Raw genomic sequence first — 25,652 nt, 5'->3', positions numbered from 1 at the left:
CGTTAGAAAAATTGGCCAAAACTGTATAGTTGGCACATCGATTATTTCTGTTCAAACACAAGTTTTCATTCACCTGATCGGTTTACTTAAGAGATATGCTCAGTGATAGCAATTAACATAATTATCATCACATATTAATTGCCAAAAAAAGCTTATAGAAAGGAGCCAACATGTACTATGAGACATAGATTTATTAAGTTTATAAATATCAATCAGTTCACATTGATATATTAAAAATAATATATATAATTAATGTTATTAAACATGTTTTCTAACGCCAAATGATTGAATCTGTGCTTTAGTTTTGATGACATGATACTAATTCGCATAATAGTGAGATCAAATATAATTGGTCATGTTAATAAATTGTCAAATCCTTTCAAAAGAACAAAGGAAAGATAAGCATGTTAGACTTTGATCAGGTGGTCTAAGGTTCGAACCACAATGGAAGCATATTATCAATTGAGTGCACGCTTTTTCCACACCCGTAAGAGAGCTATGATATAAAGTACCATTAAACGACTCTCAAATACCGTACGGGACGATAGCATATTTGAACTTTGTTTGATGTCAATTTCGTTATCATCTACAATATGACTCAATCAGTTTTATACAAACACCGACTGTATCGTACTTTTCAAACAGCAATATCAACAGCTCAAATACACTTCTCCATAAGTTTGTAATAAAAGTCATTTATAGCTTCAGACGAAAATCCAACAAGGCATAAAACATGTTGAACAACGTTTTTTGATTTTCATAATAAGAATAACGCTGAAATATGTGCGTGGTATTTTTATATAGTTTATTATTCACCATAATTTATACTGATGTAATATGGTTGAATACAAATATAGGTCAGGTTTATATTTCGAGGGCGCTGGAAAAATAGTAATAACACCTGCTGTTGCAGTATTAATACTAGAAGTAGTTGCAGCCGCAGTCAACGTGGTAATACTTACAATGCCATAATTACAGAGGCACTTGGTAATGCTTTGCATTCGTTTTAATTGTTCAGTAACACAAAATATATCAGTAAATAATCAGCCTGTAAAATACATGAGCCAGCCACTTCAGTATTGTTGATATAGTAAAGTCTAACAAGTTAAGTAAACCAGCGTTTAATAAGATATAGCACGTGTACATGAATACGTTGGTCGTAACTTGTGATTTATCTCGCTGAAATGTACATATACAGTTTGCGATATTTCTCAATACACACTTTCGTTTATTGGCGGTAAATATAATTTTAAAATGTAATTTGCACTTTGTATTTCATTTTAAACCATCGTTATTGTCATATGTAATACAACTAACACAACTATTACAAAAAATGTTAATTGTTGATACAATTTGTAGAAGTATAATGTTTAATGCATTTTCTTTTACAATCATTTATTTAATAAAATGATATGACAAAAATGATTATATACATATTAAAATGTCTTACATTTCTTTATAAGTGAATGTATGTTAGAATGTATGCAACATCACTAAACACTAAAATGTATTCATAGAGTACACATTTGGAAGATGTATATTCTTTGATGGTATTGCATTGCTCTTTATTAAAAGTAACATATTGAAATTTAGTAATTGAACACGAAAGTTGCAGCATGTATCGCCAAGCAACATCTCAAAACTCTGGTAACACTTTGTATTCAAAGTACTTTTTGATATATTTCACTTGCTGAATCATCCATGGTCCGTATTTTTCCACTTTATGTTCCGGCCCTTGGCCCGTGGCCAGTGTCATGAAATTCACCCCAATGTCGCCGTCATACGACGGCTCAAAAAAGAAAGGCACGGAGTACCGGTCGACTCCAATGTCTATAACGCGATGGCGAGTGGCCTTGAACCTCCCGCCCATCATGCGGGAGAAGACGTCCCCAATGTTCATGACGAAGCTACCGGGTCGCGGTTCCGGAGCACTCCACTTCCCATCCGCCGTTAACACCTCCAGCCCCGTATAGTGGAACGTGTACAACATTGTAAGGAAGTTGGAGTCAGTGTGGTCCGGTGTGGTTACGATCTTACCGTCTTCAATCTTTGCGTTTTCCGGCGGAACGCCGTTCCAGGGAGGGTAATGCATAATACGGAAAGTTGTGACTGGTCGGTCAGCGAATATGGGATCGAATGAGTGCTCGTCGATCCCCAGACCGACTGCTGCTAGTCGCAAAACATCCAGACTGGCGTTGTGTAAGATCTCGTAACAGTTCAGCAAAATCTCCTTGAACGGAAATGACCCATCCTCTTTTGGCCAAACAGACGGCTCATAAAACCAGTTTCCTGGCTGGACAGTCGGGTCATTAGGGTCAATGTCTCGCCCAAACTCGAACCCCTCCTTGCGACTAGGCTCGCCTTCGACCACAGGGAAATATCCGCGATAGACGTTCTTGTTTTCCGGTTTCCAATGCTTTCTCATCAGCGACTCTCTCGCCTCCTTTGTCTGACCGAAGAACCACGTGCAACACTCCATCAACTTGTCAAAATCGATACCGTGGATGTTGTCGACGTATAGGAAGCCTATGTTTTCCAGTGCGTCGACCACCTGAGCTGCCACCGCCTGCTTGTCGACCTTGGCCTTGTCAAGGTCAATGATCGGTAGGCGGAACTCCGCAGTCTCTTCGCTCATTTCTGAAAATTGAACATGACAGGCATACAATTTCGAGGTGTGCACTTTCCGTGGTGTACGTCTGAAGTTCAGCATATCTCAATTTTGAAATATATGTTATAAAATTTAATTATGTCTATTCCACTGAAACACCGTATGCTACCCATGGTTTTAAACTCTTCGTACACTAATGCTCATACTCGACAAACGTCACCGTCTGTCATAATCAGAAACTTAACGATATTTTTTGTTATTTAATGCTAGGTTTCTTATTTTAATCGTACGATAGAAACGATTTCTGTAAAGTATCATTCTAACAATGTCCATGGACTAGTGTGTCAATCCGCCCGTTAGCTGTGTGTGCGGGGCCATGATTTATCTGTCCGAACGCGATGTATTTACTGTCTTTGTCACTACATCTCGGAACAAAATTTGTATCGTATTGATGCTATCGTCGTGTACGTTAATTCATATACGTAATCTTGCACACGAACACATACATATCGCATGTTTACACCGGCATCATGGGTTAACACATACATATCGCATGTTTACACCGGCATCATGGGTTAACACATACATTTCGCATGTTTACACCGGCATCATGGGTTAACACATACATATCGCATGTTTACACCGGCATCATGGGTTAACACAAACATACCGCATGTTTACACCGGCATCGTGGGTTAACACATACATATCGCGTGTTTACACCGGCATCGTGGGTTTACACATACATATCGCATGTTTACACCGGCATCATGGGTTAACACATACATATCGCATGTTTACACCGGCATCATGGGTTAACACATGCATATCGCATGTTTACACCGGCATCATGGGTTAACACATGCATATCGCATGTTTACACCGGCATCATGGGTTAACTATTGATCACAAGCTTGATCTAATAACTCTTTAACAGAAGATGCCACATTATTATAGTTAACCGATACACCTTTAAAATGTTCTTGACTGTGTCTTTCATAATGATATGTTATTTGTAATTCAAAATAAAATAACCCAAGGTATTTGACAAAAGCAAGTGCGCTTTTGCTCTAACCGATTTATAAAGTTGCATCACCTGGAACAAAACCTTTTAAAAACATTTCTTTCAATTATTTGACCAAATTAACCTAAAAAAATAGAGATGAAATTAAACAAATACACGTAAGAAAATTCTTTCACGGTTGACATTATTATAGAAGGCTCTTCGTTGCTTCCATTTAACAGCTATCTCAAGTTCAGTATAATATATAACGATCAATACACTTCACATCTTAAAATCACACATATTCATGGAAATAGCGACAAAAGATTCAAAAGGTTAAAATTCAGAACGCACAAAATGCATTTACATTTTAGGCGTTAAATGCATTAACAACAACATTATGAATATATAATTACTCAACTGTGCTATTGGGTAAAGAATACTTACTGATGAACGTGCGTCGATCCTCTAAGTACAACCTTTCCCACGTAATTTCTCAACTTATGTGTCGTCTACTCCAACCCGAGAAGTACGACTGAATCTTACATCGGTATTGGTTTATGTAAACAGCTCTTCGATTGGTCGACGTTAAATCCGTGATTCAACGATAACATTATTCGTTATACAGTTTCTTTAGTGGTAATTATTATAATCATTTTGTTACAATTATCACTACCACCACCACTACTAGCGCAACTACCATTTATATGACCAATGCTAAACTACTTCTACTACTACTACTACTACTACTACTACTACTACTACTACTACTACTACTACTACTACTACAACTACTACTTCTACTACTACTACTACTGCTACTACTACTACTACTACTACTACTACTACTACTACTACTACTACTACTACTACTGCTACTACTTCTACTACTACTATTACTACTACTACTACTACTACTACTACTACTACTACTACTACTACTATACTACTACTACTACTACTACTACTACTACTACTACTACTACTACTTCTACTAGATCTACTACTACTACTACTATTACTACTACAACAAGTACTACTACGACTATTACTATTACTACTACTACTACTACTACTACTACTACTACTACTACTACTAATACTATTACTACTACTACTACTACTACTACTACTACTCTCTACTACTACTACTACTACTACTAATACTACTACTACTACTACTACTACACTACTTCTACTAATTATTATTACTACTAATACTACTACTACTACACTACTACAATACTACTACTACTACTACTATTTACTACTCCTACTACAACTACTACTACTACTACTATACTACTACTACTACTATACTACTAATTATTAGCTACTTAGCTACTAACTACCACTACGACTGACTACTACTTCTACGACTACTACTTACTATTACTACTACTACTAACTACTACGACTACTACTACTACTACTTCTACTACGTCTACACTACTACTTATACTACTAATACTATTACTACTACTACAACTACTACTACTACCGATGCTGACCGTACTTCAATTACAAGTAGTAGTGGAAGTAAAGGTAGTTCTAGTAGCACTGGTGGTGATGGTTGCGTTGGTGTTAGTGGTGGGCGGTGGTGGTGGCTGTGGAAGGGGTGATTGTCGTAGTAGTTTTAATAGAAGTTTAATTTAACATTTTATTAAGTGTCCTTAATAAAGCTAAGAACATTATCCAAATCAGTGTCAGTTAGTGATTTTGAAAACAAAATGCATGTTCCATAGCGCTGTGTGTGGAAGCAAATGTTAGATTGAGCACGAATCTAGTGTCTAGGCTTAATAAAAATTTGCATACAAGATACGCCAGTTTTACATTTATCCGTAGTAATATATTAACGCTCGCCATTTGTTGAATTTTCCCTGTAACATATCGGTTGCCGTCACCATGGTCACTTGCTTAATATTCAAAAGCTCGGTTCATTGCAAGGTCGTTCTTTTGGTCACGTTGGCGTCTGTAATATCACGGGTTCGTAAATACCTTCAGGTTCAATTTTATCTATAATTTGGAATATGAAATTGTCAGAGAAATGGAAATTACGTTGAGGTCGAATTCATGCCAATAGGATACAAGAAATCAATCGAGTATTTGTAATTTAATTGTCGTAAGTTATATAGAAATATTGTTTACACATATAATAATACAGTATATTTACTTTAAAATAAATTTACAATATATAAAAATCTATTTTTATGAAAGAACGGTACAATGAAACCAAACAATCGATCATAATTATTTTCGTCGTTTCATAAAGTTGGCTTGATTGAATTGTCGCATGGAGCCCGAGGCTGCCAGTCTAAAGCCGGTGTTAAACCTCTGCGATGCTGTGCGCGAGATTCCACCTACGCGCTTCCGTAGTTTGTTGATGAATGACGCCTCTGGTGATTGCTCGCCTGAAATCGATATTATAAGCATAGGAAAAGGGTGCTTATGTAGAAACTTTGCATGTAGGTTTTTCGTCGTCAATGTAAGAATTTTCCCCAAAAGGTTCGCCATAGTTTGATACGAATATCCGCTCATCTCAATATGTCTTAGGTTCGTGTCCGTGAAGAGGAATATCATTTTTATGATTGTTAAGTGCAGACACTTACATTTTCGAAATTAGGGCCCTCGTGGTGACAGTTTTGCAAAAATAGTATGATCACACGCCGGGTATGCGAATACTTCGTTGACGGATGGCACTTCACTAACAGAGAACAACAAAAGCCACGCGCGAGAGGTGAGTTCTTCAGCTTTTTTGTATTTATGATCTGTTTATTTGGTTTTTAGACACAGAACATTGTTTGGGTGATTAATGGTTTAGCACTTCGTATTGCGAAGAAAGAAATTCGCGGAAAAACGGTGAATTATTAAAAAAAACGATAAAATTCCATCGATAATCAGCATGAATTGAATGATCAGTACATATTTTAACAAAATAAACATACTTGAAAATAAATCAAGAACGTGCTTACTATTCGAAATAAAAGATCAATATATCCAGTAATGTTACAACATGTTACATTTTAGTTTACTAATGTATATGAGAAAATTCAAATGTTTTAAGAGTCGCATGCACATTTTTCATCTGCACTTCGTTTACCGATCATCTAAAAAACAATGGCACTTCCCCGACATCTAGACACTTTTTTACAGATATAACACACTCGTTTTTTGTGAATCAAAAATGCAGAATTCGCTGTGGAATACTGTTAAAGTAAGCAGGCAATAAATAAAAATATATGTACTTAGTACGCAAATAAAAAACGAATTACCGAAGCATGTTCTTATCCCTTTAAAATATGATTATGATTTGGTACAAATGTGAAAGATAAATGTTAAACAAATTGGATATGTCTAATGAGTAAAATCTATATGACCATATATATTTTAAATTACGTTCTAAACGGTTGATCTAAAGCATTTATCTTTATGTCCAAATGAAGGTACTAAGGCGATTTACTTATATATTAGATAGCATGTCATGAATAATCACTCTGCTTAAACTGCCTCTCAGAGATTAATATCAGCAGCGATGGAGGTCCGAAATTCTATTGGAACTTTTTGAATCAATGCCAGTAAACGAAAATAGCAATAAAAGAACGGGCGGGGTCGATTTAATCACACGACAGTGGTGTAAAAAGTTATGCATACCCGTCTTTGTTTTAAATATAAACACAACACATGCTGCATATGAAGTTACATATTAGTGACAGAATTATTTATTACAGGATGAGTGAATCGGAGCTGGCCCGGCATGGCCCATGTTCAAACTTGGCCTAGACACCATCTTAATACAACTTCTTACCAAGTTTGGCAAATATTGGATGAACACTACTTGAATTAGAGAGCGGACACCATGCTGAATGTTTAAAACGCACTAAGTGACCCCGTGACCTAGTTTTTGACCCGTCATGACCAATACGGACCGACTGACAGACAGACCGACAGGCAGACAAGTTCTATCCTAAATAGCACCCTAAACTTCGTTTGTGGGGGTATACTAAGTACTGACTCCATAATATGACATTTAAACATTTTATGTACGCATTCCTTTTTTCCAAAATCAGTTGTTTTTACGATTTAATTTTACCCGTGTTTCTTTAAACTCAACCAATACAGTGATTTAGGGTCAGGTGAATCGCACTTCGAGCAAACGTTAGCGTTGCGTAAAGGGAAGTGCTGCCTATAAGCAGGGCTCAAAATTAATGGAGTTTTACCATTCTCTTTTTAATTTTGTTGCTACGCATAGGTATCGTCTTGATGATGCGATTCAAATAAGCACAACCGACATAGGATTTTATGAAGAACAAATGTGTATTTGCCTCATCAAGACCCCTTCACTACCGTTATCTAGAGCCCTGCTATAAGTAAAATTAAACACGATTGTGTTGATCCGCATTATCCGTTGTATTTGTATTTCTCTGAATCTCAAGTTACCAATAAAAAACAAGTTCATTATGTACACATTTATATAATAATAAATATTATCTTATTTGAAAATTGCAATTATAATAAACATAGTAAAAATTAATAGTAATGTGATTTTTGAAAATTATATTTTCAAAATGTTTCGTATGTATAGCCGTAATATAAATAAATGAATTAAAGGTAGAAGATAAAACTCAGTTATTAGAGTGCCCGCTTTGTTGAAAGTCTCCGTAATCTGAAGTGCCCTTTATCGGTAAACAAAGTGCCTGCAACTTTATGTATGCCACCTATAGACGAGTTAACGCGTGACGTCACACGCACCTGCAAAGTTTAGACTCCGCCCACTGGTTGGCAAAAAGAGGTGGAATTCATATAAGCGCATATAGAGAAGGTTGACATAATCATCGTTTTTATTGATAATCATGAACTGTATCAAATATAATTTTACTATTTATGTCTGAATAAAACATAAGCATGCGTTGAAATTCATTTTTGGAACGATTATATTGTTGTTATTATTTGTTTTTACTAAAAACGAGCTCTTGAGTGGAACACTATCTACGGGCTCGGTATGTGGTTACCACAAAAATCTCTACTAAACGCATCTTCACGTCCATTTTAGATACACAATTTCAGAAATGGAAATTATTTTAGAATAAATTAAATTTAATGAAAGAACACAAATAAGGATGAAAACAAACAACAAATAGATCGCTTTTTGTTCGCAACATATAGTAACTGATTTTAGCCCTAATATATCTGTACCAATTTACCTTGATACACAGCAAATAAATTCATAAATCTAATTGTTTTATTTAATTGTGCATACCAATTTTGACACTTTTGTTTCAGCATTTCTAACCGTGTTTAATTGCACCGTTGTTCGTCACAAGCATATTATCTCGTTATGATCGGAGACTGCCCAGACAATTACACAGAAAACATGCCGGTGTCATAAACATAGGGACCTATTCTTTAATTGGGTCCCTGCATAGACCACATGTGGCAGACTTTATGATACCTCCATGTCATCTCTTGGCATATTTAGCAGTCATATTGAGCAAGCCAAATATTAAAGCCAAAATACATAACATTTGCTTTAATAAATAATTTAATATATTAAAAAAAGAAGATATTTGTCCGAAACGGATTAACAGGAACATGTGTTTCTATATGTTAGCCAGTTTAATCATAATAATACAGTGCTTTATAACTTTAAATTTAAAATATTGTGCAATATTACTGCTACACAATTGATGTATTTAACGCGGGTACCGGCAAATGTAAACTCGGCAATTTAGTGTAAAGATTGTACGTTCTTGCAGTGCACGTAACACCATCATGAAACCAAGCAATCACAATGGATAAACAATATATGCGTTAAAAAAAAATATATTTATCATAAAATGCTAGATTGTTACATGTATCACTCCTTATTACTTGTTAAGAGATTTCAATATACATGCAAAGACAGTTCAATTTGCACAAGATGCAGGTTTTATTTCCATTTGTATATTAAAATTTATTAATATTGTAATTCAATGGAAACGAAACGAAAATTCAATCCATGGAAAAGAAAATTACCACAACATTTAACGATTGTAATGTATTCCGTTCTTATGGCTTTGTTTTATAATTGATTAAATGCGCCTCTTATAATACACTTTCGATCGCTGATGAACAATAACAATATCCACACCGTTTATATTTATAATCAAATTAATATATGTTTTATAAGTTTTGAAATATCATTTTTTAAAGTCTTACTGTACAAAAGAATACGGCTAATTTATTGTTTTGTTGTGTGGTATTGTCAGTATTTAGTCTTCCGACCACGTTTACTCTGATGCTAATAACAAATTTGTATTTTATAAAGAGGAAATTATATATATGAAAATACATTTGTTGGTACTAAATATGCTATATTTGCACTATTGTTTAAAAGTTGTAATGTTTATTTCGGATTTTTTATCGTTTAATTGACTAAACAAAAGCCCTTTATACATGTTTTACGTGACTGTAACCAGTGTTTTTGCCAACCAATCAGTGCGCATGCGCGGAAAATCCCGAATGTAAACAATTACAATTAACATGCACTATCTGTGTTTATATTTCATTGAATACTATCAAAATTTCAGTATGTGAAGCACAGTGATTACTCTACATGCTGGAATAGCAAACAATTTCTTGCAATAATTCTAAGTAGTTTTATTTTGTTAAAATGTTTACCGTTCATCCAGTTTATGCTGTTTTCCGATCGAATTTTCTATTTTTTGGGCAAAACTGTACCATTCTTCCGTGAAATTGTGTATTCCCAATACAGAAGGATACACCATTTATCAACTCGACCATGTGTCTTGTCTTAAAAACTAATCTTTAGAATATAACTTTAAATAAAACAGAGGAACTTACCTCTCGCGCGTGGCGTTTGTTGTTCTCTGTTAGTGAAGTGCCATCCGTCAACGAAGTATTCGCATACCCGGCGTGTGATCAGTGTCATGCGAAAATGGATCCAATGTCATATTCAATCTTGCAGTCTGCGCAGGAGCTACGGGTAACAGGGTAACTCTTGCCCAGACTGCGCGGCTTCGCAGGTTAGTCTTGAGCTACGTTGGGGGCATTTGGCATAAAACCAATTAAAGCATGACGCGTGTCATATTCTTTGTTTTAATTGTATTATTCTATGATTTTTATCATTAACCCATTTATGCATAGCGTCTAGAAAAAAGGCCTTGGCAAACAGCGGAGACCCAGATGAGAAGCCGCATGATGCGGCGTCTCATCAGGGTGTGCGCTGTTTGCTTAAAGGAATTTCTGTAAGAAATATTCTAAATATAGAAATAAGTATACTAGTAATCCCTAATTCTTTTAATAAATTGGTCCAATTTTGAAGGATGGGAGAGTCCACTAGGCATAAATGGGTTAACAGTAATTGGCATTCCCATCGTTTCATCACTGGAAGTACCTTTAAAATTTCAAATGAATAAAACCGTTTGTTATTATCCAGTAGTGCGTTCAGTTACAGCGAACGTTCGCCAATGATGGTTCGTTTGCGATTCGGTCTTATTGAACGATAAGTTCGGCGCGAACGTTTCAAGATGGCGGCTCCCAGAAAATTGATTGCGATGTTGATGGCGGAAATCGCTAATAACACAGAAAGTACTTATCTAACAGATATTTCAAAAATAATAAAACATATAATAATTTGATTATAATTATAAGTGGTGTGGATGCGATAGTGTTATGTTTCATTAGCGATCAAAATTTAGTGTAAGAGGTGCATTGAATCAGTTATAAAACAAAGCCCTAAAATAGCGCAATACATTACAATCTTCAAATGTAGTTGTAATTTTCTTTTACATTGAATGAATTTTCGTTTCGTTTACATTTAATGAAAATATTAATAAATTTTAGCATTCAAATGGAAAAAAAACACCTGCATATTTTGCGAATTGAACTGTCTTTGAATGCACATCTATATTGAAAACTCTTTTGTAGTGATAATGAGGGATACAAATCTGGCATTTTATTATACCATAATCTATACATTTATTTTACCCAAGTATTTTATATCCGTATTATGATCAAACGCGATTGCTTGTTTTCACGATGATGTTTCGAACACTGCAAAAACGCACGATCTTTACACGTTATTACATCGGAGTTTACATTTGCAGGTACCCGTTAAATACGATAATTGTGTAGCAGTAAATTTTTACAATATTTTAAATGTATTTCATTATAAAACACTTAAGTGTTATGTTTAAACTGGTTAATATACATACTTAATAGTTCCTGTTAATCCATTTCGGACAAATGTACGCCTATTTTTTAAATATGTTCAAATGTTTTATTAAAGCAACTGTTAAGTGTTTGGCTTAATATGCCAAGAGATGACACGGAGGTATCATAAATTGTGTTTAATGACCAGACACATGTGGTTAATGACCCCATACTGAGTCATACAAATATAGGTCCCTGGGTTTATGACACCCTGTTTTCTTAGTAATTGTCTGGACGGTATCCGATCATATCGAGATAATCGGTTTGTGATGAAGGGGCAATTAAACAATGGGTGGTTAAACATGCTGAAATAAGGAGTGTCAAAATAAGTGTGAACAATTAAATAAAAACATTTACATGTATCAAGAGGATTTAGTTTATCTGCAACAAGGTAAGTTTTTACGGACATATAGGTTCAAATAGTTTCTTTATGTTGATTACATAAAATCAATCAATTTGTTGTTTGTTTTCGTCCTTATTTGTGTTCATTCATTGGATTCTATTTAATCTGAAAGAATTTCAATTGCTGAGTATTTTGTTGTTCTTAAAAAGGGTCGCGAATATGATTGAAATCTTATCACGATGCGGATCATCAAACGCAAACAAAAGCAGAATGGCCGCAGTGTTGACGGCCAAAATTTGAGGCTGCGCAAACGCGACGTCATTATCGGAATCCCCAAAACCTCCTATACACTTTGTTTATTGTTCAATTCATTTTTGTACTACAAAAAAAGGAAACAATATCGAAGTTACACTGAACAAATACAACATATTTATTTGTCCGCCATCTTGGTTTCGCTAGCGAACTATAGCGAACTACCTCCCAAGAGGGTTCGCTTCGGTTCGCGAACGTTCGCGGCGAACCGAGCGTTCAGTAGCGAACGTTCGCGACCGTTCGCGAACTATAGCGAACGTTCGCTGTAACTGAACGCACTACAGTATTGAAGTGGCACTCTGACTTTTAAGAAGTTCTTATGTTTTCTGTACAGACGTCTACTCACTTAGCTCCCGTTGTGTCGGAACATCTGGGGGAACTTCCGGCTCCGTCTCGGGACTTGGCTCCTGCAGAGAGCACCATAGCTAGTCTCTATTCCTGATCATTTCACGAGAAATCGTCGAATAACGATTATAGAAAATATAAAATTGACAGCCAGTCCGGTGTTTCAATATAAGATGCCAATATTTTAACGAAAATCCTGTTATATCTTATAATAAATGCATGTAAAAAAACGCTCCAAACAGAACAACCTTCAGCACCTTTGTCAACTTTTATATTATAAAAACAATTCCTTATATAAATAACGCGAAAAATACACTATATATTGTATAACTAGCAAATTACGTTCATAGTTAAAACGTAATATATACAAGTCTGGTAATCGGCTGTTCATTTGTGACAATGCTGTATATATTTGAATTATGGCTGAACATATGTCTGCAGTTCAATTTTAATTAGACTTAGCCCCATGATATAGATTTAATACTTAATTTTACCTCTTGATTAGTTTCGCGCTCCTGAGGATGCTCCTCATCACCGCCCTGTGTGACGTCATCAATGACGTCATCAGTGGAAGCGCGCTGCCCAACGGCGGACTCGAGATGCTCCGTATCGGCCTCTTCGTCGGACATACCAACCACCAAATGTGTCGCCTTGGTGCATCTGACACAACATGGATACATTATAAATGTAAAAGACTTGTTATAGTAGACTGAAATGCCATGTAAATAGTCATACAAAAACAGTAGTCAAAAACAACATCCACTTTACAAAGACGCTAATTAACTCAGTAACAGAGCATAGTTTTAAACTGTTCCATCGTTACGAATTTTTTAAATAACGGGGAATGAAAATTTCGTTAATAATTTCTTAGTATTAAAAAAGAACAGAAAACAAAGCACGTGTTTCCTAATTATTACTTCGCCAAATAAACAAAGTATGACACATTTCATCTCGAAGCAAATACATAAATATGACACATTTCACCATTATGAAACGGTAGAAACATGCAATCAAAACAATTAACCCATGAACCTTTGTTTATTAGTGGAATTTGAAACAGCTAATTTATTATTGCAACAATATGAAACGCAAATTAGCAAACTATGTTATTTCATCGAGACTGATTTATGCGCCGCGGGAGTATATAGTATATATTGTAATCATACATGTTTTTATTAAAATGAACGCCAAATAAAAATGCACTACCTTATATGTTTTTTTGAACAAAGAAATCGGATGATTTCTTTTGTTTAATCGTATTTAATTAAGCTCGATCGTGGAGCTAGACGTGCCATTCAACACACATCTACAAGTACAGCAATAATGCACGTGTATTTATTATGTTCTCGCTTACCTGTGAAGCAGGCGACCATGGTGCACTTGTTCGTCTGTCAGATCAGTGTCGCTTGTCGCGCGCGGCAGACGTTCATTCATAATGTCCGGTAGGTCGCTGTAGGCTGCGGCGGGACGGAGCATGTTGCCTTGATCCTCAGTACCTGGTGTAGATAGTGCATTATTTCAGCCGCTCTCTGGGAAAACTGGGCTTTATGTATGTGCGTACAGTACAATCCCGTATTAGCCTGTGCAGTCAGCACATACTAATCAGGGACAACACTTTCCGCATACACTTGAGTTCCCGTTCGTATAGAACTCTTTTAAACAAAAAAAAACGGTATGTTGTTCATGATTAGCCTCATGATGACAGCACGGGCTAATCAAGACGACACTTTACTCACATGCATAATTGCCAAGTTTTCCCAGAACGTGACTGATTTTGGTAATAATTTGGATATGTTTTATGAATGTATTTACCTTCCCATTTCAAGAAATATGAACACACTATTGTGTTTGAATATGTTCTCTTCTTAAAATAAGTTTTTGAAAAGATAGATGAAATGAACAAAAACCAACTACCATAATCTCAAGTCCGTTGTGCATATATACAGAGTGGCAAAATACATGTATATGTTAATGTTATGATGAATCATATACATATAGTTATTAGAATGTGATTGTGGTTGCGTCGCGGTGTTGATTTTATCGAGCTGCTCGTGTCAGTCACCTGTGATCTCCTCTAGCAAGTTCTCAAGGTCGAGACAGCGCCTCCAGAGGTCCCTCTTCTCCCGGGTCAGCTGCCCTATCTCAAACTCCATGTCTCGCTCCTGCAGGCGCGCCTCCATCAGCTGAACAAGCACATAGCGTCACGCCATCAAGTCATTTACAGTGATAAGTGGTCAAAATAATAAAATGAGCTACATTTAGCTTTGCTCTAACCGCGGTCTAAATTAGTTCAATAGTTCATACAATAGTTCGGCACACAATATAAACGGTCTGTCATCATTGGCGTGATTTTTTCGGAGATGCATTAAAAAAGCCAACTTTACTTCCGCGGTGACGCTAATCACAAGAAAAAAGCATTATCGACATAAGAAGACGCCAGTGATTACAAGCCGGGGTAATAATGTGTATCGAATAAATGAGCATTACCTATTGAATTATTTAAGTCAGCGGGGTGGTTACAACCGGCAAGTAACATCAAATATATTTTTTACTATTCTATTGATATTTTACTTAAAAAATCGTCTAAACTTTACTCCTAACAACATCGAAATAAAGTGATGTCAAACCTTAGAAAGAAGCAGTTTTTGCTCCATTTGGTTGTCATGGTAACTGATCATCCTCTGTACAAGAGACCTAAACTCCGCGTCTGAAAGCACAAACATTTCCATAATATAGGCGTTGCTAAAGTAAGTACGGGTTATCGCGGATTTTCTTATTCGGTTCGCAAACTCAAGTAAGTTTACATTTAACGCCGTCGGTTATAAATTGTATGCAGTCTGTATAATATGTGTAAAAGGTTGTTTGTAAAAAGAGTAGACGATTGATCAAGAAAAAACTGCTTTTCATCAAGTTTTCCTCTACAGAGCTTGATTTCTTGTTTATTCAAATTTGTTTATACGCCTACCGGAGTTGGAGCCTGCACACCTGGCCAACTTGAGCTCGTGCAGATGTTCCAACATGGCCTCGTGCTTTAAGACCTCCTCGTTTGTCTGCAGCGTCTCCGCCTTGATCTCGTGCTGTCACGTGCAATCATCAAGACGTAAGCAAAAGTATTCTCAATTTGATTGATTATACATGGACAAAATGCTGTTATTGTTACAGAAACGCGGCTTTATTTATTCGTACATTGTAGTTGAATATTTGCTATCTTTGCAATAATGTCACGTTACGCACGACCATACACTAATAATCGCTTTCGAATATTGTTCTTTAGAGACTAACGGGGTCATAATTCTTTTTGGGGGCATACATATATGGTTATAAGCGAATTCCGGCTAATTTGGACGATGTATTGATAACTTATTGATGATGTAAATATATTATATACAATGTTTATACCAACGTCATGTCGCCTTTGACATAAATACATTATACACAATGTTGATACCTACTTCATGACCCCTTGACACAAATAATCAATAAATAACTCAATCTAAAACGCTCTATCCCATATGATTATAACTACAGCTAACGCTACATGCCAGTCCCCATTGTGTGTCGCACTCGGCCAGGGTGTCGGCGAGTTGCAATCCCATACGATCATAACTACAGCTCACGCTACACGCTAGTCTCTATTGTGTAACGCACTTGGCCAGGGTGTCGGCGAGCTGCCGTCCCATATGATCATAACTACAGCTAACGCTACATGCCAGTACCCACTGTGTGTCGCACTCGGCCAGGTTGTCGGCGAGTTGCTGTCCCATATGATCATAACTACAGTTAACGCTACATGCCAGTACCCATTGTGTGTCGCACTTGGCCAAGGTGTCGGCGAGCTGCCGTCCAATATGAGCATAACTACAGCTAACGCTACATGCCACTACCCATTGTGTGTCGCATCGGCCAGGGTGTCGGCGAGCTGCCAACCCATATGATCATAACTACAGCTAACGCTACATGCCAGTACCCATTGTGTGTCTCGCACTCGGCAAGAGTGTCGGCGAGCTGTCATCCATATGATCATAAATACAGCTAACGCTACATACCAGTACCTATTTTGTGTCGCACTCGGCCAGGTGTCGGCGAGCTCCGTCCCATATGATCATAACTACAGCTAACGCTACATGCAAGTACCGAGTGTGTGTCGCACTCGGCCAAAGTCTCGGCGAGCTGCCATCCCATATGAACATAACTACAGCTAACGCTACACGCCAGTACCCATTGTATGCCGCACTCGGCCAGAGTGTCGGCGAGCTGCCGTCCCATATGAACATAACTACAGCTAACGCTACATACCAGTACCCATTGTGTGTCGCACTCGGTCAGAGTGTCGGCGAGCTGCCGTCCCATATGATCATAACTACAGCTAACGCTACATGCCAGTACCCATTGTGTGTCGCACTCGACCAGGGTGTCGGCGAGCTGCCGTCCCATATGATCATAACTACGGCTAACGCAACATGCCAGTTCCCATTGTGTGTCGCAGTCTGCCAGGGTGTCGGCGAGCTGCCGTCCAATATGATCATAACTACAGCTAACGCTACATACCAGTACCCATTGTGTGTCGCACTCGGTCAGGGTGTCGGCGACATGCCGTACCATATGATTATAACTACAGCTAACGCTACATGTCAGTTCCCATTGTGTGTCGCGCTCGGCCAGTGTGTCGGCGAGCTGCCGTCCCAGTATGATCATAACTACAGCTAACTCTACATGCCAGTACCCATTGTGTGTCGCACTCGGCCAGGGTGTCGGCGAGCTGCCGTCCTATATGATCATAACTAGAGCTAACTCTACATGCCAGTACCCATTGTGTGTCGCATTCGGCCAGGGTGTCGGCGAGCTGCCGTCCTATATGATCATAACTACAGCTAACTCTACATGCCAGTACCCATTGTGTGTCGCACTCGGCTAGGGTGTCGGCGAGCTGCCGGTGGAGGCTGGCTAGTGTCTCCATCCGCTCATCGAGGTCCGCCTCCACGAACCCTGCAACCAACATGGCGGAACTAAGGGCCCGTGTATACTAAGCTACTTAGGGAAAACTCCCTGAAAGGGGCCTTTTAACAGATTTTGGCATTTTTTTAACTTATTCATTAAATGCTTTATATTGATAAATGTAAACATTGGATCGTAAAAGCTCCAGTAAAAAAAATCAAGAATAAAATTAAAAAAAGGAAAAGAACATTGCCCGGAGCAGGTTACGAACCAGTGACCACTGGAGTCCTGCCAGAGTCCTGAAGTAAAAACACTTTAGCCTACTGAGCTATTCCGCCGAGTACACATACTTGCCGTATTTTATACCTTATATAAGCAATCTTCGTAGTTTCACAAAATTTAACGACAAAAAACAGAACTCTCCAAATTATTCAATCGTTTCGCGTTGCAACACTTTATAATTTTTAGGTTTTAAAATCGTCAAAAGATGCATTTAATGGCTATATTAGACCATGATAAATGTTCAGTATTACTGTTTCCTCACAAATATCATAACTAAAACGAAAATGTGCGAATCTGAAACAACTTTTTTCAATTTTGTCAATTTACCAAAGCGTGAAAAAATCCCTTTAAAATGTCTTAAGTAAATGTTGCTTGAATGGCTTTAATGGTTGGTGTGTTTTTTCATTAGGAAAGCAGAAAACGTTTGTTTTCACATAGAAAAATGGTGCATGGAATACAATGTATACAAAACATTTTCATTGGTCATTGGTAAATAATTAAAGTTTCAATTAGTACCGGGATGAATACATTAGTACTGGTTAAAACTTGGTTTAGTGGAGGCATCTTAATAAACTTGTAGTTTTGTAAGCGACCATAAAATTAAATTATTCCAATGATGATTGCAGTGACATGCAATCAATGAATCTAATTGGTTTTCGGTAGCAGATCAACAGTTTAAATAGCAACGTTAAACATTTTCTATTTCATGGTTTGAGCTACCTAACAAGTAGCAGTGACATATTTAAAAAAGGCACCTGTCAAGCGCTGTTCCATCTCCAGGTCCTTTGCGGTCACGTGCACCTCGTGACCTCCGACCTCGAGTTCAAGACGCTCTGAAAACAAAGACAGTTGGTACCAGGAAGGTGTACACTACGGTTAGGAAAACATGAATGGTTTTCTGTTTAGCGAAAGAGAAAAATGAATGGGATTTTATTATTTACAAAAGACATGCATTACATGGTTATTTTTGTTAATGTTTTGCATTTTTATACAAGAGCTAGTCCGATCCAGGCATTGTTAAACCAAACATGCATTGTATTTTTGTTTCTCGGTTGATTGATCGTCTTTGTTTTTCTTTCTTATAATAGATAATAATAGACGATTATAAAATTCCCAAAATATCAATGGTTTTAAACCCACCGTTTTCATTTATTAGATCTTCGAGTTCCTTGCTGTACGCGTCGATTGCGCTCTTGTCGTCGTGCAAAATGCTTTCAGTCGTCTCCGCGCGCCTGATCAGGTCGTCGATCTGTTCCGACAGACGCTCGGATAAAGTCGTCGTGGTATCGAGCTTCGACTGGCGCGCGTTCTTAAGGTCTGGGACAAATGTTAATTAGAATAATCAGGGACGTATAGGTCCTTGAAAATTAGTGTCTTATTTCATGATTGTCGTATATCGAACCCAAAATGGAAAAAAAAATAATAAGGAGTTTTTGTGTGTAATTCATATTAATAGACACAAATATGGTAAATTATGAAAAATCTGTCGATTATACACCAGCGTCAATAAGCACTAAAACACTTGCTATGAATGAGCCAAATTCTAGTACGTTGAGTCCTAGACTCGTTTTGAGAAAAACGCTTAAGATTAATTTTTTACTTTTGAATACGGGCATTGGAATGAATTGCGAACACTTTTTGTTAAAATCGAAGACTTATTATTATTTGACCTCGGGAGTTGTTTGACATTGGACGTAATTTCTTGTCAATGCAGACAAGTGTTTGCATAGAAAGTCGATGGATTTATTTATAAATTACATGTATATGCTCAGAGATAGCTCAACAATTATCAATTCATCGTCCAACCAAATGTTTTCTATTCATACAGATATAACTGTGTACATTTCATTCAAACAAACATTAAGGTAAGAACTTTAAATATCAGTTTTTATTTGTTATAATTAAAAATAGTATTATGCTTTTTGGTCCTATAATTATTGACAGCTAGTGTTACATCCATGAAGACTTTACTAATGATTTTTTCCTGTCAGTTTTTTACCTATAATTGCTTTACCTTTAAATGTTTTACCTTCTTGTGTTTTACAAGTTTGATGTGTTACATATGAGTGTTTTAGCTATGAGGGTTTTACAAACGAGAGTTTAACCTGTGTATTTTGGGTGTTTTACCTGTTAGTGTTATGCCAACGGATGTAAAATCTATGCGTATTTAACGTATGAGTGTAGTGCTCATGAGTATTGTATGGACTTTTTTGTTTGAATGTTCTATCGAAAGATCGATCGATTGATCGATCGATTGATAGATCGGTCTGTCTGTCTGTCTGTCAGCCTGTCAGCCTGTCTGTCTGCCTGTCTGTCTGTCTGTCTGTCTGTCTGTCTGTCTGTCTGTCTGTCTGTCAGCCAGTCTGTCTGCCTGTCAGTCTGTCTGTCTGTCTGTCTGTCTGTCTGTCTGTCTGTCTGTCTGTCTGTCTGTCAGCCTGTCTGTCTGTCTGTCTGTCTGTCTGTCTGTCTGTCTGTCTGTCTGTCTGTCTGTCTGTCTGTCTGTCTGTCTGTCTGTCTGTCTGTCTGTCTGTCTGTCTGTCTGCCCGCCCGCCCGCCCGCCTGCCTGTCTGTCTGTCTGTCTGTCTATCTGTCTATCTATCTGTAACTCAGCCATAAAAATCCCCAACCACATCTATCTATCTATCTGTTACTCAGCCAGAAAAATCCCCAATCACAATGGGGATTGAAACCTGTAACTCACGGTTATAAGCAGTATAAGTTCTCCTTATACCGAACCCTGCTACACACTCCCCCTCCCATTGAGAAATTCTTCCATGAATTTTCCCATGCCACGATATCTGAGGGACGTCTGACACACATGTAGGTTTTTTACGTTTGGCGCCAATGTAACTCAGCCAGAAAAATCCACAACCACAATGGGAATTGAGCCCGGTACCTCCCGGTTCCAAATCAGGCAGACACTCTACCGCATAACTATAAAAGCTAGCTCATATAGCAAGGCAGTATAAGTTCTCCTTATACCGAGCCCCGCTACATATCTATACTGTCGAACTCACCATGCGGGTATTATTGACAGGTAATAACATGTTTAACATATTCATTATCATGAATGATGTGCCAATTAGTGTGCAATCTTTGTGTGGTGTGCCAATGAGTGTTTTGTCTATGAATGTTGTATCTACGAGTGTGTTTGCAATATATGTTAAACTTTTGAGTGTTGTGCAAACGAGTATTTAACCTATGAGCTTTGTGTCTATGAGTGGTGTGCCATCGGTGTATTCATACGAGTGTTTTACTGGAGTCTTTTTATCTGTGTTTGACATATGATTGAGTCATATATGAGTATTTCGCTTATGGTTGCTTTACTAATTAGTGTTTGACCCCTGAGTTATTTGCATAATGAGTATTTTGCATCGTAGAATTTCGCCTGTTTGGTTACCTATGAGTGTTTGGTTTAGTTGCTGTATCTCCACCATCTGCTCCCGGAAGGAGCGGATAACTCCTAGGATTCCTTCGGGGTCATTGACGTCTGCTTGAACACCAACAGATGTCATTGTCATATTGCTCTGAAATAGAGGTAGACGCTTCAAGCTTCCACTGCGATAATATTAGTAGCGCGAACCTTAAGGTTTACAATTACACAATATTACAATAAAAGATGTACGATAAATATTATTGTTTCACGAGTTCAACTGATCTACATACGATATAAGTACGATATGTTTCTGCAATTGAATACATTTTTATCGACAATGTACGAGTTTGGGCGAGTCTTTGCGAGTTTTTACGACGTGCCCAAGAATAAATGACGACAATTTTTTAGCAGATGCAGTTAGCAAGTCTTCCGAAGTCCCAGAAAACTCATGTTACTTGTGAGAAAGGTACAAAGCAAAGAAGCGCTAAGACGAGGAAGACATGTGGGTTCAGGATTTTGCGGGATGCCTTTTACATGACCCTGTATACGAAACGAATAAAAAGCATTGAATCGAAAAGAATATTATTTTTTATATTAAAAAATTTAAACCTAATTAGCGAGATCTGGCGATATAATTCGACAAAGAACAGCATTTGCACAAAATCTGCAAGACACCAGGCACCGCCTCGCCAGAATTCAATCTGCATGTGTACAGAAGTGAAAGAGCTCAGAACCAGTAAAACCTCTGTGCACAGGTTGTTCACAGGATGTGAAAAATCCTGAGCTCGAAGGGGGGATTCAACCAAGGTCTTCCGAGTGGTAACCAGAGACACTAACCCCTTCGCTAAAGGGCTATCCCACAGCAAGGTTGCTGTAATTGACCTTATTTTACTACATTCCATTTTCATAGATAATATAAATGCACATTAAAACGTAATATTTAACCCATTTAACACCTTGACAATCTTGAAATGATACTTACGGTGTCCGAATTATCTGGTAAAATTATAGACATGCATTTCGTGTTTCGAACCGTTGTTGCTAGTGCGGGGAATGAAGGCTGACGTCATAATAAATCATTTTTTGACGTCATAACGTTAATTGCTTACTTTCTTTGTAATAAACAAAGATTAAGATTTTTATGATTAAATTAACATTCTGAGCAAAATATTCAATTTAATTAAATTTATTTAACAATGAAAACGGTTAAATTATTCATATCAAAACGTACTTAATCCTTCAGATAGGTCATTTAAGTTGTTAACTCGTGTTTCTATGACAATAACTACAGGCAATATCCAAAATTTTAATGTTTGAGTTAGTGGATTTTAACCTGATTCCTCTAGTCTATAGTTTCTTGTGGATACTTTCTGAGACCTTGACCTGTCAAATGTTGACATTTTGAACACATTTTGCATCCGACTCAGTGAGAGAGGAATATCTTATTGATTAACTGTTCATTTGGAGAAATGGAGGATCCTGTGCTTCAACGGAAAGTGGAAGAATGGCTAAAATGGAGCAAGGTAAGCAAAACAATACAGGTAGCGTGCCATAGGCGGATAAAGAGCACTACATTCGAGTTACATGTACTGGTCGAGGTCCTACTCCTATAAATATGAGGTCGATTTACATCGACGTAAGCGGGGAAGCTTACGTCTAATTATTTGGACTAGTCGAGGTCCGACATTACCGATAGCCGAATGAAAATATCAAAAAATATATCTGAATTAGCGAATGTCTGATACTATTGTTAATACTAGTCATACTCAAATATGCAATTTAATTAAATGAAACTGCCACTATTTCGAAATAAGTGCTTCTTATTTATTTTGATATTATGACATGAATGACGTCGAGCATTTAATATTAAGGCCACTAAATTATGCCATAATTGCCAAATGGAGGATCAATAACCTAATAGTAAGACAAGAATTTCTTGTGACGTTGCCAAGATAACTTATGAATTCATCCTTCCAAATGCTTCATATGTATTGATTTGCAAAGGCATTAATTGACTAATTGTTTATCTGTAACCATAATTTATAAGTTAAATATAAATAAATTCAGAGTGATGCAACCATTTTGCATAGACTTTGAATGGATAGTTATCACATATTCAAACAGCATATTTGAAAACACAATTATTAAATGGGTATCATGTCATATGCACCATCACGCACTATGGTCAGGAGCTAACCTGTCCGCTAATGAGACCACAAAACCTTGCCTAACTTAACAAACTGTGTGCATGGCATAAAATCAATTTTTGCATTATTTGAGTCAAATGTTATTATATAAAAAGGAAACAAAATGTTTGCTTTCTCCGCTTTTACTGAATGGTATTTTTTCTTTATATGAAGTCTCCTCTTTAAAACATTCAGTCTAGACAGAAGTGTTGTGATATATTATCCTGTGCAACTGTGCTATTCTGATCACAGGTGGTTAGCGTGTGGCTATGATATTAATTAGTGAAAACATCATTTTGAATGATAAATAATCATATTATAACGAAAAATTAACTTTTCTGAAAAAAAAAATATTTCACTATCAAATATATATATAACAAGGTATGCAACTCAAAATCAGCCCAAAACGGGGTGCATCGCTTTGAACAGCCATATCTTCATAAATTTTGCAGCGATTTTCACGATCTCGGTCTTATTCAACGCAGAAATGAATTTCCTTTCTGGAAATGTATATGTCTTGCAATATTTTAACAAATGCTGGGTCAACTTTTAAGAAATAACACGATACACAACACGTATGACCCAGTTGACAGTGATCATGCTGTCTTTAAGACTGAAATCTTCACGGAGTAAAGGGCAACTTCCCTACAAAGTTCATGTAGTTCGATACCATAATTCAATAAAACGTATGAAAAAACATTATTACCGTTCTTGTCGTTACATTCTGCATCAAGACTAACTGTCCAGCGCCGTTTGAAACCTTTGTTTACATACATTTCAACTAACTGACATTTTAAACATACGAGTGATTTCATTGGTCCAATGCGGAGGTGTGTCTTTACAACTGGAGATTTCATTCATAAAGAATACATGATCACTGTCAACTGGGTCATGCGTGTTGTGTATCGTGTTGTTTCTTAAAAGTTGACCCAGCATTTGTAAAAATATTGCAAGACATAATATACATTTCCAGAAAGGAAATTCATTTCTGCGTTGAATAAGACCGAGATCGTGAAAATCGCTGCACAATTGATGAAGATATGGCTGTTCAAAGCGATGCACCCCGTTTTGGGGTGATTTGAGTTGCATACCTTGTTATATATATATTTGATAGTGAAATTTTTTTTTTCAGAAAAGTTAATTTTTCGTTATAATATGATTATTTATCATTCAAAATGATGTTTTCACTAATTAATATCATAGCCACACGCTAACCACCTGTGATTCTGATATTCACATGAATTAAGCCAAGTTTTCATAGATTCTAATGGAGTGATTCCTCTGATGATTTCAATTTTGCTTTTCTCTATATTTTATGAGTATTGTTATAATTTGATCAAGTTTTTAGGAACGACTAGTACATTTCAGCTGATCTCTTGTGAAATAACTTTATGTCATCAACATTTACAGGGTACTGCACCTGAAAAGTCACTAGCATTGATAATTTTTTTTAGAAGCTCGGAAGCAATAATTCAATGGGGTTTCGCTGTCGATCGCCATTGGCGCCAAATGGCGCTAAATTTTTAAATGTGGCTCCAATTTTTTAAAAGTGGCGAATTTAAAAAAATCGGTAAAATCCTATCCGAAAATGTACTTCAAGTCGAAAGCACGCGACCGAGCATTAGCGGCCAGCGTCTGTCAGTTGTAAATATTGATTTACGACGATGTAAGCGACCTACAGTGCAGAGTGCATTAGAAATCACCGAAACGTGTAAGTGTTACAAACGGTGTTTTTACTGCTATTGTCAAGTTTTATGGGGGTTATTATCGGATTAACGGCTCCTTTATGATATTGAGCAATAAGTTAAGTAACACGGGGACAAACTGTCACGACGATCAATAATTATAATGATTATTAGGGCCGCTCTTTCTTTGTTAAAATCAAAACCATGGGGCTGGCAAAAGCATTTAATTGCACCACATCAACAAATAAAAACTTGTTTCAACAGGTATTTGTGAGCATTTCTGTTTAATAGATTCATTATTGTAATGTACTGGGAAGGATATAAATAGATTAAGATAACAACAATTTCTGAATTAAATATAAAACA

General features: G+C 36.9%; 3 protein-coding genes across 8 annotated transcripts in view; 1 reads left to right on the top strand and 2 right to left on the bottom strand.

Moving 5' to 3' along the window:
- Positions 1–791: 791 nt before the first annotated feature.
- On the bottom strand, positions 792–4,218 carry LOC127877253 (uncharacterized). The gene is made up of 2 exons (XM_052422934.1): positions 4,059–4,218; positions 792–2,637 (listed from the first exon to the last, which is right to left on the bottom strand). Exon 2 carries the CDS (start codon positions 2,633–2,635, stop codon positions 1,637–1,639), a length of 999 nt encoding a protein of 332 aa, XP_052278894.1. The 5' UTR covers positions 2,636–2,637; positions 4,059–4,218; the 3' UTR covers positions 792–1,636.
- Positions 4,219–5,711: 1,493 nt separating this feature from the next.
- Positions 5,712–22,555, bottom strand: LOC127877250 (paramyosin-like). Of its 2 annotated transcripts, none has more exons than XM_052422932.1 (12): positions 22,398–22,555; positions 21,440–21,566; positions 19,180–19,356; positions 18,795–18,872; positions 17,630–17,808; positions 15,788–15,899; positions 15,450–15,529; positions 14,885–15,005; positions 14,177–14,318; positions 13,317–13,482; positions 12,824–12,884; positions 5,712–6,022 (listed from the first exon to the last, which is right to left on the bottom strand). In XM_052422932.1, exons 1-12 carry the CDS (start codon positions 22,428–22,430, stop codon positions 5,862–5,864), a joined length of 1,437 nt encoding a protein of 478 aa, XP_052278892.1. In that variant the 5' UTR covers positions 22,431–22,555; the 3' UTR covers positions 5,712–5,861. The 2 variants fall into 2 exon arrangements, with proteins under 2 accessions (XP_052278892.1, XP_052278893.1); XM_052422933.1 differs by having other exon boundaries at positions 17,714–17,808.
- The window catches only part of LOC127877249 (phosphopentomutase-like), a 43,527-nt gene continuing 40,389 nt past the window's right edge, over positions 22,515–25,652 (top strand). For all 5 annotated transcript variants that reach the window (XR_008048326.1, XR_008048325.1, XR_008048324.1 and 2 more), the window contains exon 1: positions 22,515–22,938. Coding sequence is in view for 1 of the 5 variants with exons in the window: in XM_052422931.1 (XP_052278891.1) it covers positions 22,885–22,938 (54 nt within the window). In the remaining 4 variants the exon portion in view is untranslated. The remainder of the gene's footprint in view (positions 22,939–25,652) is intronic.

The sequence above is a fragment of the Dreissena polymorpha genome, chromosome 4 (genome assembly GCF_020536995.1).
Source record: "Dreissena polymorpha isolate Duluth1 chromosome 4, UMN_Dpol_1.0, whole genome shotgun sequence".
Classification (NCBI taxonomy): domain Eukaryota; kingdom Metazoa; phylum Mollusca; class Bivalvia; order Myida; family Dreissenidae; genus Dreissena; species Dreissena polymorpha.
The sequence above is the reverse complement of the archived record's forward strand: the minus strand, read 5'-3'. Positions and strand labels throughout refer to the sequence as shown.